At 39.8% G+C, this 13,738-nt stretch overlaps 1 protein-coding gene and 1 long non-coding RNA gene across 4 annotated transcripts in view; one reads left to right on the forward strand and one right to left on the reverse strand.

Annotated features, from left to right (window-relative positions):
* LOC125782217 (uncharacterized) overlaps positions 1-13,738 on the forward strand; it is a 530,592-nt gene that overhangs the window by 105,295 nt on the left and 411,559 nt on the right. The gene's annotated exons all lie outside the window — the stretch shown is intronic.
* Positions 116-13,738, reverse strand: part of lrp4 (low density lipoprotein receptor-related protein 4) — a 166,240-nt gene continuing 152,617 nt past the window's right edge. The window contains exons 29-39 of one of the 3 annotated variants that reach the window (XM_049465643.1): positions 13,407-13,625; positions 12,749-12,883; positions 11,673-11,781; positions 11,184-11,376; positions 10,344-10,457; positions 10,076-10,187; positions 8,606-8,670; positions 8,432-8,519; positions 8,201-8,342; positions 7,505-7,583; positions 4,457-4,544 (exon numbers count right to left, since the gene is read on the reverse strand). In XM_049465643.1, the coding sequence (XP_049321600.1) occupies positions 7,542-7,583; positions 8,201-8,342; positions 8,432-8,519; positions 8,606-8,670; positions 10,076-10,187; positions 10,344-10,457; positions 11,184-11,376; positions 11,673-11,781; positions 12,749-12,883; positions 13,407-13,625 (1,219 nt within the window). In that variant the 3' untranslated portion in view covers positions 4,457-4,544; positions 7,505-7,541. Of the gene's footprint in view, positions 4,545-7,504; positions 7,584-8,200; positions 8,343-8,431; positions 8,520-8,605; positions 8,671-10,075; positions 10,188-10,343; positions 10,458-11,183; positions 11,377-11,672; positions 11,782-12,748; positions 12,884-13,406; positions 13,626-13,738 lie in introns of all 3 variants that reach the window. The other 2 variants (XM_049465642.1, XM_049465641.1) reach the window with 2 other exon arrangements.

Consider the following 13,738-nt stretch of genomic DNA (forward strand, 5'->3'; position numbering starts at 1 on the left):
TTTCTCAGGCTCTTCCACTCATCCACTGTTCCTTTATCAACACACCAACTTCAAAAAGTGATTTTTTGTTTTTTTTTGCTAAAGTAAATTTCAGAAATAAAATCACACCACAACATTTGTATTCAAATGCAAATGCAGTTTTATATTAAAAGATAGCAAAGGAGTAATTCACTGTCACACAACACAGCTTGTTAGTATTGCAATGGGGAAAATACATATACAGTCTCTTCATATTTACATCTAAGTGACAACCAAACGAAGAAATTATAAATATCTCTTTTAGTTAACTTTACAACAGTTACATGTGTCCAATATTTCTGAAACATAAAAAAGCACTCTGTTAAATAACTGGCATCAACCCTAGCATTCACAAGGCTTGGAGACAAAGTGGTTAAATAATTCCTCTCCAGTGAGTAAAATTAAAGGGATTGTTCGGCGTTTTGGCAATAAAATGTGTTGCTTTTCCGCCTTAACAAAGTTGAATAAAGCTAAGAGTAGTGTTTTTTTTTTCCCTCCTTCACAAATAAATGACACTGTTAATGAATTCCAGAATAGACTGGACTACATCTGTAATGTATAACTGTTTTGTAAGAGAAATATGAAGAATACAGAATGTATGTAGCTTCTTAAAACTGTCCAATTGTGTAATTGTATGTCCTTAACTGAAGCATCAATTCCTGACTTTAACTTGGTTGCAAAGCCAAATTCTGCATAACTAAAAAACGCTTATTTTAAAAGAAAGTACCTAAATGAGCATTTCAGTTCAGAAAATAGTACCAGAAATGATTCCAGTATAGCTATTTTTTACCATTTCTAACTATTTCACAGCTGCCTTGAAGTTGAACATTTAAACAATGATGATACACTACTGATCAATTTATCCGACTTTGTGCCAGCAGGAAAAAAAGTTGATCAATTGGCAAAATGTCAACTATCCCCTTAATACAGTAAAACAAAAAATCAAAACAATCCAATCCCTTTGTACAAAAGACTATACAATAAATCATAAACACGTCTTTTAACACAAACAATATGTTCATCATCTCCATTCTAAACTCTGTACAACATCTTCTCTCAGCATCCCAAACACGGCAGTAAAACAGAGGGAAGCAGATTACGAGTCGCTATTGATCCGTTATCAGGTTTTCAGACTGACGTTTGTGAGCTATCAGTTACAGAGCTGAGGAGAATTAGCTGCCAGACCGTCGCTCCTCGCCGGCCTCAGTGCTGGGTGCAGGTTGTAGCAGCAGGTTCAGCTCGGCGCTGAAATGGGAGACCTTTCTATCTGAGAACCTCGTCCTCACAGCGTCTCCACAACAATCGGGTACAGAACAGTTACAGGAATACTCCAACGCTTTACACCACCTGAAACTCCACCCAGTGTACCTGCAGCACATCACCAGAGCCAAGAGTTAACTACTATTACTATTAAGTTTTCTGCTGTTTCTTTGCATTGAGTCAAATTTGTAATAAAAAATGGACCAATAAAATGCTTCAATATAATAAACTCATTTTCAATTGACTTCCCTTTTTCTGTAAATTTGGTGTTTTACAAATAAAAGCTTTATGCCTGATAGCAACAATATGGTTGTTTGTACCACACTGTGATACACAATTTACATTTTAATGCATTCAGGGTACCTGTGTCTAATTTAAATCTGTATAGTATTGGTGCCACATGTTGTATAAATAAGTAATATCAATATGCATGTTGTAACACCCCTAAAGATCAACAATATATGTAATAATGTGTCTAATCTCGTTCTGTTATCTGCACTTCTGAATATTCAAAAGCAAAATTACTGTTTATTTGCTGAACTGAATAACAGAATAATGTAAAATTTGCCATGCACAAAAATATGGAACACCTAATATGTATAAATTCAGTGTGTTTTCAATATGTTAACTGTGTCTAAAAACGTTTAAGTGATGTTACAACTTCTTTTCCTGTAGAGGATTTATGAACGTATGAATATGCAATTTCACATTTTTTGTTTAAGAACAGGATAATGCTCTGAACTTTCTGAGATAATTGTGAGATAACTGATGATACGCTACAATATGCTTCAGGTACAGCAGACAGAGATCAGGTTTGAGAAACACTGTAGTATCCCTTTAATTCCATTAAAGTTTTTTTTATACAGTTTTTGTATTAAAACCTCGTAGCTCCAAAACGGTCATTAAAAAGGAAATGTACTTTTTATTTTAAGTCATTTTGGGTGTTTTTATTTGACCAATTCTTTAAAAAAGGTAATAAAAAAAGGCATGATCTTTTCTAAAAGGGGGTAAAATAATGTTTAAAAAATGATAAAAAAGTGGAGCTAAGAGGTTTTAACATGCGAGTGATAATGTTTGAATTTCAGTATAATGATCTTTCAGTTGAATAGTTGGGGTAAATGACACACTTGTGATAGCTCCATGAAATTTCACAGAGCTGCAGGACTGTAAGTGCACGGTGCTTCGCAGGTTCTGAGATGGTTGATTGAAAACGTAAAATGTAAAAAAGAGAAATGCCAAATAACAACTCCTGCAGAAATATAAATATAGTGAAGAAAAAACAACATCAACAACAACAACAACAGCAAGGTTTGGCACTTACACTTCATTCAGACTACTCTTTCTCTCTCCCAGAGGACAAAAACGATTTTTTTGTTTGTTTTTCTGTAATTTTAAACATTTTTAACGCCCCCTAAACCCTTTAGCCCTGCACTGACTCGATACATCTAAATCTGATCTTTAACTCTTACAAAATTAGTAAAGGTTCATTGAATGAGACAGACACTGAGGAAAAAGGCAATGTTCACAAACAAAACCACTTTTTTTTGTTCCATCTCTCTCAGTGAGGTTAGCATTAGCATTAGCGTTTCTGAACTGGACCTCGATCCGTCGGAAACGTGCGCTGTGTAGCAGAGGCTCGGAAAGCACAGAGACTTCGTCCAGATGGGAAGGTCCTCTGTCCTTTGGCACCATCGTTAATTAGTCTAGAGAATGCGCGAGGCCTTTAACAGTCTTAGCACTTTATAACAGGAAACAGGGGAAACGGGGGAAACAACAGCGAACAGCTCACTCCCAAATACAAAACGTTCATAAATAAGTTCAGAAAGTTCACGGTGAGTGATGGAGGGGTGGCAGCACTGATGATGGGAGAACCCTGGCTTTCAGTTCGGGTCAGAAGTTCACAAAAAGCAGAATTTTACACACGATGCGCCGTCCCTGTATACAAAAAAACTCCAGAGTTTAGACTCCTGTCTTGTTCCCAGCTGTAAGAACTGTCTGTACTTTGTTCTTGCGCTCCATCAGCTTTTTTTCAGTCATGTGTGTGAATGGAGGTCAGGGGTGGGGCCGGGGGAAGTCCACCGTATCTGTGAAAGATGCTGGACGGAGGGCCGGGACACTGGCCGTCAGTGTTTGAGTGTGTGTGTTTTTTTTTAACTGTGAGTTAAAATATAAAGGGTATTTTCCTAAAAGGACTTTCTTTAAAGAATCTGTTGGTCTCGTGATGGTCAGTCGTGTTTCTTCAGTCTTTAAAAGTGTGTGTGCACAGTTCTGAGCAAAAGTCTGTAAAACTCTCTATATACTGTAACATTAGAACAAACCCAAGCTAGTCAGTGGCCGGTAAAGTTACTGAGATGAAGGATTTGTTCATTTCTTATTTACCTTAATGAAGCACTGGTTACATAAACATAAAATAGTGTTGAACATGAACTGGGAATACTCGTCTTCCTCCAGGAGAGCAATGGAAATGGCCCACACACTTACATCCCATTTAATTTTTATATTTGCATCATTTCTAATGTTAATGTTTTGCAGACATGTTTTTTTTTTTAGACTGGACTAAAACTTTTGCTCAGTGCTGTACATATTGGTAACTGTCCTCTCCAAGCTCCGCCCACAAACGTGTTCTTCTGTTTTTTTAATGCTTTTGAAGTCGAACAAGTTTACAGAACATTTTTACAAATCCTATTTAACCCTAATTATTATATAATATTACTATATAACACTGACATAACTAACACATTCTAAATGTAGGTATTGTGATATATATATACGGAGGTGGAGCTACATTCTGTAAAGCTTTTCTCATAGAGGAACGTATTTGAGGGCGGAGCCTGGATAGGGCAGGTTGGGGCCAGGAGATGAAGGTAGCATGTGAATTCAGTCTTAATGTACAGGTATCAGTGTGTGTGTGTGTGTGTGTGTGTGTGTGTGTGTGTTCACACTTCGCTCTCGGTGGAGGGCTTGCGGTTGGGAGCCCAGCCCGTGTCGGGGTGTGCGCTGTGGCGCTGGGGCGTGGCCATGGCTGTGTTTATGCTGGAGCATTCTGATTGGTCGCCCTGCAGCAGCTGTTCGGTCTCGGTGTCGTCGAGGGAGGCGGAGCTAGCCTGCAGGGAAACGGTGTCCGTGCGCATGCATGCGTGGAGGCCACTCCCCCTGCACACCTTCAGCTGCTTCAGATCCTCCCAGTATAGCTCCTCCCCTGATAGCAAACACACGCCCTCCACAATCCGGATCTTTTCTTTGGTGTAGCTTCCTTCCCCAACACCCTAAACACACACACAAAGCAAACATCAGGCAAAGCAAGCATGAGATGAACAACTGGATAGTAAGTAAGATAATAATTAATATTTAAAGTTTTCACTTAAACGTAGACTACGTTAACTACTGCATTCATTTCTGCATTAACTATTCCACAGCTACAAACAATGTTCAAGCAGTCAGTTCAGCACTGCACTCAAAAAACACACACTTTATATTCATGCTATTACGTTCACTACCGTATTTTTTGCACTATAAGGAGCAAATAAAATGTTCCTAAAAATTGTCAGTGCGCCTTATAATCTGGTGCGCCTTATGTATGAATTTTACCAGTTAGGTATTAAGGAGCAGTAAAGCCACTCTGCAGAAGTACAGAGTTATACAGGAGTTTCAGTTTAGTTCTACAGCAGTATTAGCATTATCTGCTAACCATGCTAAGCGCTACCCCTTTGGCTGTTCAAAGGTGAGTATTATCGGCCTGTAGCCTGCTGTTAACTCCGGCTAGCACTGCTGGAGCAGCTTTAGCTTTACCCGCTAACTGTGCTAAGCGCTAGCAGTTAGCTGCTTTATCGGGAACCTGGAAATCTAAGCTTACTGTAAATAAACGGAATTACTTAACTCACCCAAATTAACAGTTTTTTAGGAATCTGTGTAGATTAACATCCAGTGCTCGTTTGACTTTTCTGTTTTTTTTCAAATGTTTTTTGTTTATTTAGCTTAGCTTTACAGATTTACAGACCTGCTGAATTAGAAGGAAAACATGGTGAACCCTGTTCCTTACCAATGTTGCATAAAATGCACCTTATAATCCGGTGTGAAAAATACGGTATTATTCTTAATAATACAGGTGATTTGAGTTAGTAATCTGAAGAAATCCTGCAATAAATCCACAGACCAATTACCCAATCCCTGTTCATAGAAACTCATCCTATCACTAATGGTTCTTCGAACGATGAGGATGACACATGCGAATCAGCCATCGCTGCTGGTGCAGCAGCTCCAGCTCCAGCTCCGACACATCAGACTGATAGAAAAGATGCCTGTGCTGACCAACATCACACTAGGTGTGATGTGGGGAGGAAATGGCATCAACCTACCCCAGAGAGAGCATGGCCAATTGTGTTCTCTCAGAGCTGCTGATGCCGAGCAGCATGATCCTGGATTCAAACCAGCGATCCTCAGATCATAGCAATTATTCCGCTGGACCACACAAAGTTAGTACGCTTAACAGCATATACTCTATATCCATGGCCATACATTGATAACACATAATTAAAGGAAAATACCACCAACGTTTCAAAATTCTCTGCTCAGTTTTTTATATTTAAGAAACAAAGAAAGTTACTGAGCGTGAGTTTGGAGTAAAACAGTTTTATGGATCCCAAAGAATTCTCACGCCAAATGTTTAATACAACACACAGGGGTGTAAAAAAAGTGTTTCCTTTATAATTAATTAGTTAGCTGCATGTTTGTGACTCTTAAAGGTTTCAGATCATCAAACAAATTTAAATATTAGTGAAAGACAATATAAGTAAACACAAAAAGCAGTTTTTAAATGAATCTGGTTTTCCCACCCTAAGCAGCTACAACTGCAATTAAGCTTTAGCTTAAGCGTTATCAAAGTGATAACTTGCAATGAGTCTTTCACAGCACTGTGGAGGAAGTTTAGCTTGCAATTCTTTACAGAATTGTTGTAATTCCACCACATTGGAAGGTTTTCCAGCATGAATGGCCTTTTTAAGGTCATGCCACAGTATCTCAACAGGATTCAGGGCAGGACTTTGACTAGGCCACTCCAAAGTCTTTTCCTCAGCCATTCAGAGGTGGACTTGCCCAAGTTTGTTTCAGCTTAAAGTCACAAACAGATGGCCGGAGATTCTGGTTCTATTTATCACAGCAAGTCATCCAGGTCCTGAAGCAGTAAAACTGTCCCAGGCTATCACACTACCACCACCATGTTATAGTGTAGGTATGATGTTCTTTTTCTGAAATGCAGTATTTCCTTCTAAAACCTTCTCTCCTCTTCAGTATTTTTCCAGAAGTCTTGGGGATTATCAAGTTCTTTTCTGGCAAAATAGAAAAAAAACCTTTATTTATTTATTTATTTATTTTTGCTCAGCAGTGGTTTCATCTTGGCGCTTTGCATGTAGGCCATTTTTGCCCAGTCTCTTTCTGATTGGTGGTGGCAAGAACACTGACCTTAACTGAGGCAAGTGAGGCCTGCAGTTCTTTGGGTCTTTTGTGACCTCTTGGATGAGTCGTCGCTGCGCTCTTTGGGTAATTTTGGTCGACCGGCCACTCCTGGGAAGGTTCACCACTGTTCCACATGTTCTTTAGAACTTTAGAAATGGCTTTATAACCTTTTCCAGACGGATAGATCTCAGTTATTTTCTTTCTCATTTGTTCCTGATTTTCTTTGGATATTGGCAGGGTGTCTAGCTTTTTAACAGGTCCTATTTAAGTGATTCCTTGATTAAGAACAGGTGTGGCAGTAAACAGGCCGGGGTGTGGCTAGAGAAACTGAACTCATTTACACTGTGATAAACCACAGTTAATTTATCATTCCCTTAATGATAAAAAAACATTTTAAAAACAAACTGCATTTTGTGTTTACTTGTGCTGTCTTTGACTAATATCTAAATCTAAGTCTAATGATCTGAAACATTTTAGAGTGACAAACATGCAAAAAAAATGTATCAAAATTTTTTACACCACTGTGTAATTTAGAAGAATTGGTGGAATCCCCCTTTTATATATCGACTCAATGATTTTATAAGGGGATGTTATATAAAGTTAAGTCAACAGCCAAAGCAGACCCAGTAAACAACAACAACAATAACAACACTGATCTCTGCAGGTTATATAAGGGAGCAGGCGCATACAGGTTGGAGAAAAACAAATTTTTAGGTTAAATTAAAATTTGAGTTATCAGAGGCAGCTGAGTTATCTGGCCATGCTGTTCATCTACCTGCTGCACCCGGCGGGATGGAGAAAAGAAAAGAGCGTCAGAAGATGAAGGGAGAGAGAGAGTTGTAGGGATGAGAGAGCTGCAGTGAGAGAGGTGGAGGAAAAAACAGTGAATGAGCAGCAGGAGAAAAGAAAACTATATTACTAAACGTCTAAATAAATAAATAAATAAAACCAGATACAAACTAAAGCTAAAGTTTGGAATGTGCTATTATAAATGCAAAATTAAAATTTGCAATAGATTTTGAGATTGTGTTTGTCTTTAGGTCCCATTAAAAAAGCATTTGAATAAAAAAGGTATTTCTGTATTTAATTATAATGCATATTTTTTTATTCAAATCATGTTTATTATTTGGATGTATTTTAATATAAGAATATTGTCTTAAAATTTAAAGTGGCCAAATTAGTTTATTTCTGTTAAACAAAGTTATGTTCTTCAATGTGTTTCAAAGTTTTAAACTCTACAGAGACACACTTCTGCACATTCTTATAAATATTTTACTATACTATTTATTTACTCTAAGTTGCACAAAATGTAGGTGCAAAAACTAAGATTTGATTTGTAATTTAATTCATACAAACAATAGTTTCTAAAGTACAATGGCCACACACCACGTGTTAATTACTTACATTTAAAAAAAAAACAAGATAAAAATCCCATTAAAACTGGCAAGGGAAGGGAAAATGAAATACGCACCTCTTTTTTATATCGTAGCTGATTATAAATGGGTGGTTTCTGAGCCGTCTCTATCTTCACCTCCTGTGTTGAGGTGCGGTAGGAGGGGTTACTGTAGGTCAGATTACTCACACCCGGATCTGCAAACTTCGACTTCTTGTGCCTGAAAAACAAAAAACAACATTAACAATCACACACACACACACACACACACACTCAAAAACAATAAAGTATTAAAATGTCTGTACTTACCTGTAAATAATGTACACTGCTATAAGTATAAGAATGGCCAGCACAGTCAGGGCTCCACCAATCACGTAGCTGATATGAAGCCCCTCCCCTTTTAGGAAAAAATGTAGAGAAAGAGTGAGTGAGAGGAATTTTACAGAAGTAAAGGATCTCTTACAGAGTGAGGTTCAGTCGTACCGTGAGGAGCCGAGATCACGTTATTCTGCAGACAGCCCTCCGCTCCCCCGATCTTATCCGTACAGCTGCGGGATCAATAATCAATATTCCATCATTAATACACAAATCATACACCACTCACTACTTCAAAACACTACATGCACAAAAGCACTGGGACATCTGCTGATTCCAAGTTTCTTCAGACTCTGCTAGAGCATTGCTGTAAGGATTTGATTGATGATCGTTAATGATCATCACCCCACCTTATCCCCAACCCCCCAACTCCCCAACTCATCCCATCCAATAGTAATGGACTGAGCTCCATCATTCCAGAGAACACAGTTCCACTGATCCACAGATCAATGCTGGAGGTTTATACCCCTCTATGCCCCACGCCTGTCCCCACATATGTGTCAATTAGTCAAACCTAAAATAAAATGCAGTGATTTAAAGGTGGTGTCCATACATCTGGACCTGTAGTGTATACAGTGTATAGTGTTGGGTGGTGTACTGGTTTTAATTACTCCTCCGGTGTGCATTTTTCGTCTACAGCCATACTGTAGCATAGACGAATAAACAGCTGTAAAAATGTATCAACACAAATAGTGCTGCAGAGAACTCTGTGGAGCAGCACAGGCAAACAGCACACTAGCTAGCATTAGCCAGGTTAGCATGACAAACATTTTGTTAGCTAACAGCTGGACGAGTCTTTCCGCTTTTTTTTTTTCAGGAGCCGGGTGTGCTTTCCCCGCAGGTCTGGTACGTTTGGTGTGAAGTGTGAAAGCTGCTTTCAAGCCCGGGAGCGGAGTTCCGATCCTCCTGAAATCAGTGGTCTGGGGTTCACTTTAAGTGGACTCGGGTTCAAACTACACCAGGTATAGAAGCTAACCGAGCTCAGGTATTCGGGCGGTCATGTGATTGGTTCATTTCGTAACGTGACGCTTCACTTTTCACACTCTCTCCCCTTTTATCGTTAAAAGCTTTTTAAACACCACAAAAGAACCAAGAGAACTTTGGCCAATAAATAGTTATTTAAATATTTTTACTCCATGGCTTCCAGGATAACACACTGTAAACTTATGTTAAACTTGTCTAACTAGTCCAGTAAAACATTTGAGAAATAAAAGGAGAAGTATTTTAGTATTTTATATAGTGTTTATAGAACTGCATTGTTAAAGTGGTCGGCATATCTCTTTGTAAAGTTCTATTTTTAATATGCTGCAGTTTGCACAATAAGACTAAGAAGAACTGTTTTCCTGCAAATGCTGAAAATGTAAAGTCTATTATACTCAAACCCTTCATTTAAAACCTTAGTGTTTTATATTCTATGTACTCCTCATTGCAGAATACTTCACAAACCTATATAAAGCCCAGTAATACTAAATAAATAAATAAATACTGCAATATATCGTGAACATATAAATATATGTTCTAATGTTTGGTCATAGCCCAGCACTAGCAGTGTGGATAAAAAGTTGATTTTAAACGTACTTGAGCACAGGGAGACCAGGCTGGGGTTTGTTCGTGGCAGCTTTCTCTCGTTTGTTGGGAGACTGGGTGCTGGTGGTTCCTCGGTCGGGCACCGTCGGAACAAAACCGGAAACTTTAAAAGAGGGAGAACAGAATTTAATTAAATAATTAAATAATGCAATTCTTAACCAACAAATAACAATTCCTAATGCTGTGTAGAATGGCATTCTCTCATATCTAATGATAAGGAATGTAAAATTTTTATAGTGTGTGTGTGTTTTAAACTCACTGGTTGAACACGGCCTGTCGTCTGGCTCGTCTGGACAGGCGCAGACGAAGCTGTTGGTCTTAGCGAAGCAGAGATGAGTGCAGCCGCCGTTATTCACGCCGCAGTGGTTGGTACCTGCCAGAAGAGGAGAGATACACTACTGATGGAGCGGCTAAAACCAGCAGCGGCTCCGCACAGAAAAAAACATTTATTACACAGAAAAATCTAACTTAACTAAGACTGAATAAGTATTTTATTTTAAGAGATTGTAATATTTTTATCTATCAAATAAAATTATTATTATTTATTTTTATCTCCCCAATATACAAAGCCAATTACCCAACCCACTTATTAGGACCCCATCAATAGTGATTCCCCAACACCAGGAGGGTGAAGATTAACACATGCCTCCTCTGATACATGTGAAGTCAGACTCTTTTCGAGCTGCTGCTGATCCATAACTGCCGAGTAACGTCACAGCACACTCAGAGAAAAAGATTCCGTTCTGATACATCAGCTCACAGACGCCTTGTGCTGAGCGACATCACCCTTTGGAGTGATGAAGTAAGAGAGAGCAAGGCCAATTGTGCTCTCTCATGGCTCCGGCAGCTAATGGCAAGCTGCATGAACAGGATTCGGACCGGCGATCTCCTGATCATAGTGGCACAGTGGCTTAGCCTGCTGTGGCACTCGGCGCCCTAGATGGAGAAGTTTTGATAGAGGACCCTAAATCCCCAAATTAAAAAAACATACAGACTGCAATCCCATATCCTCTACCTATAACATAATACATAATACTTAACTCTCCACTCTTAAAATTTACACTTTAACTGATGGACCATGTGGGAGCTCCAGCCTTACCAGTCTGCCGGTTTGGTGACACCACTATAATGTCCATCAGCCCCTCGACATTGGCCAGAACGGTCTCCTTATTGCGGCCGTTGTATTTGTCGACGCGCTGGACGGATTTAGTCTGCCAGTCGGTCCAGTAGATCCAGCGGTCTTGCTGTGAGATTCGGGAGAAAGCGGTTAGATGAGAGGAGAGCGGCTTCAGCTGGGGAAGGAGGAGAGGAGGGAGAGATGGGAAGAAAAATGAAGGTAAGATATGGAAGGATGCAAAAGGAGGGGACAGTATGTTAAGGGTGAAATTAAAGGGAGAAAAGGATGAACAAGTGAGCGAGTGAGTGAGGGAATGACTGAGGAAGTGAGTGAGGAATTGAGTGAGGAAGTGAGTGAGGGAGTGAGAGAGGGAGTGAGAGAGGGAGGGAGTGAGTGAGGGAGAAAGAGAGGGAGTAAGAGAGGGAGGGAGCGAGTGAGGGAGTAAGATCCGGGTTGGTAGTCGCGTGGTACCTGTGTGAGGGCGAACGGGTGTGAAACAGGACTGACGAGGATTTGGCGCAGTTGGCCACTCAGATCTGAACTTTCTATGCGGTCCAGATGTGCATCCACCCAGAATATCCTACACACACACATTATTGTTATTATTACATGTCAAACAATAATACTTAAAAATAAATAAATATATATTTTTATTTAAAGTATATTTCAGGGTTCCTCCGTGTCTATGTTACCTTCTGGCTCTCTCCCTTTAGTTAGACTGTTTTACTCAGATCTGCCGGAGTCATTAGAAAATCACACTCTGATAATGTTTCATATTCTCTGTTTTACATAAATCCAGTTCAAACTAATTCCATCTCTCTGCCTTCCTCCAAGTTACTGACTGCCCACCTGTCTGACCCGATACTGATAGATGTTGGACCTTTAGGCTGTTCTGTCCCCCTGTCCCGCCAGACTGATGGAAGTCTATGGAAAGCAGGCTTCCCCATCACCCACTACAGTTCAGCTGCCCATCATCCAGTTTATTCACCTGCCTCAGACTAGTTGTATACTCTCCACTACTGATCACATCCAAATTACTGGTGTATGTGTGAGTCTTGGTTCTCACTTGTTCTAAAGCTGCTTTGTGACAATATCAGTTGTAAAAAGCGCTATACAAATACATTTTATATTGAAGAAAAATATTCACATCAATATATCTGAAACATACAAAAATATCTGGCTTTAAAACAACATTGTGTGACAACAGTGTTTACTAGCACAGAGAGGCACTGTTGCTGATGAGTACAAGACATAGAACAACAAAAGACCACTGCTGTAGCACAGCTAGCTATACAGCTAGTGCGTCCTGCTCTTCAGTCTAATCAACAAACATCACTGACAAGCAAGTACAGCCTCTTAAAACTCTCATAAGACTCTCAAAGATAATACGTACAGGGTCAAGCGAGAACTGAACTAAACCTCTACCAGGTGAGCTGATCTGCTGAGCTGAGCTGCTAAAGGGAACCTGAGGTCTGACTGCTTTAAACTATTTACTTTTGTGACCAAACTACAACAAACTCTCTCAAAAATATCAAAAAGTCTCTGACCTGCGAGTATCATAGTCGAGTGTCAGGCCGTTGGGCCAGCCCAGGTCCGTGTTGATCAGAACTTTTCGGTCAGAACCGTCCAGATGGGCACGTTCAATTTTGGCAATGTGCCCCCAGTCTGTCCAGAACAGGAACCTGCAGGAGAACAAAGAGACACGGTTCTGCTCATTTACTCAAATTACCAAAGAGAATTATGTGCAGATATGTTCACCCTGTATTGAGGTTACATATTTGTAATAAAATACAGATGAATGTATTTAAATGCACAACAGTGGCTTGCAAAATTATTCATAGCCCTTGAACTTTTTCAGATTTTGTCACCTTACCACTACAAACTTAAACGTATTTCATTGAGATTTTAAGAGATAGACCAACACAAAGTTTTTTTGCCACATTCAGAGCTTTGCATTTAGACCAAAAAGTTAAACTTTGGTCTCTTCTGACCACAGCACCTTTGCTCTACCACGTTTGCTCTGTCCTGTCTGGTGAGTTCCTTGGTCTTCAGGATGCTGTTTGTTCACTAGTGTTCTCTAACAAAGCACTTCACAGAGGACTTCACAGCACAGGTATAATTATACTGAGACTATATTACACACAGCTGAACTCTGTTGCATGCCAGTGTATAAACAAGAAACAGTGAGACCCTACACACACTTACCCTTTGCTGGGGAACACGGCGATGGCTCGTGGTTCGTCCAGGCTGTTATTGACCAGAACCTTCCTGGCCGAGCCGTCAAGCCGAGCCACCTCTATAGTGTTCCGACCCGTATCCGTCCAGTACATGTTCCTCGCCACCCAGTCCACTGCTAACCCATCTGTGGTCTTCAGCCCCTGACTGACCACCGTCTCCATCTCACTGCCATCCAGATTAACCCGTCTACAGCCAAAACATCACAAATAACAAAATACACACAAAACATTACACTTGGGTTGTGTATTTTAAACATGATATTTACACATACACTGGTGAGGCGGTTTACCAGTGTGGAG

This window comes from Astyanax mexicanus, chromosome 16, assembly GCF_023375975.1.
Source record: "Astyanax mexicanus isolate ESR-SI-001 chromosome 16, AstMex3_surface, whole genome shotgun sequence".
Lineage (NCBI taxonomy): Eukaryota > Metazoa > Chordata > Actinopteri > Characiformes > Acestrorhamphidae > Astyanax > Astyanax mexicanus.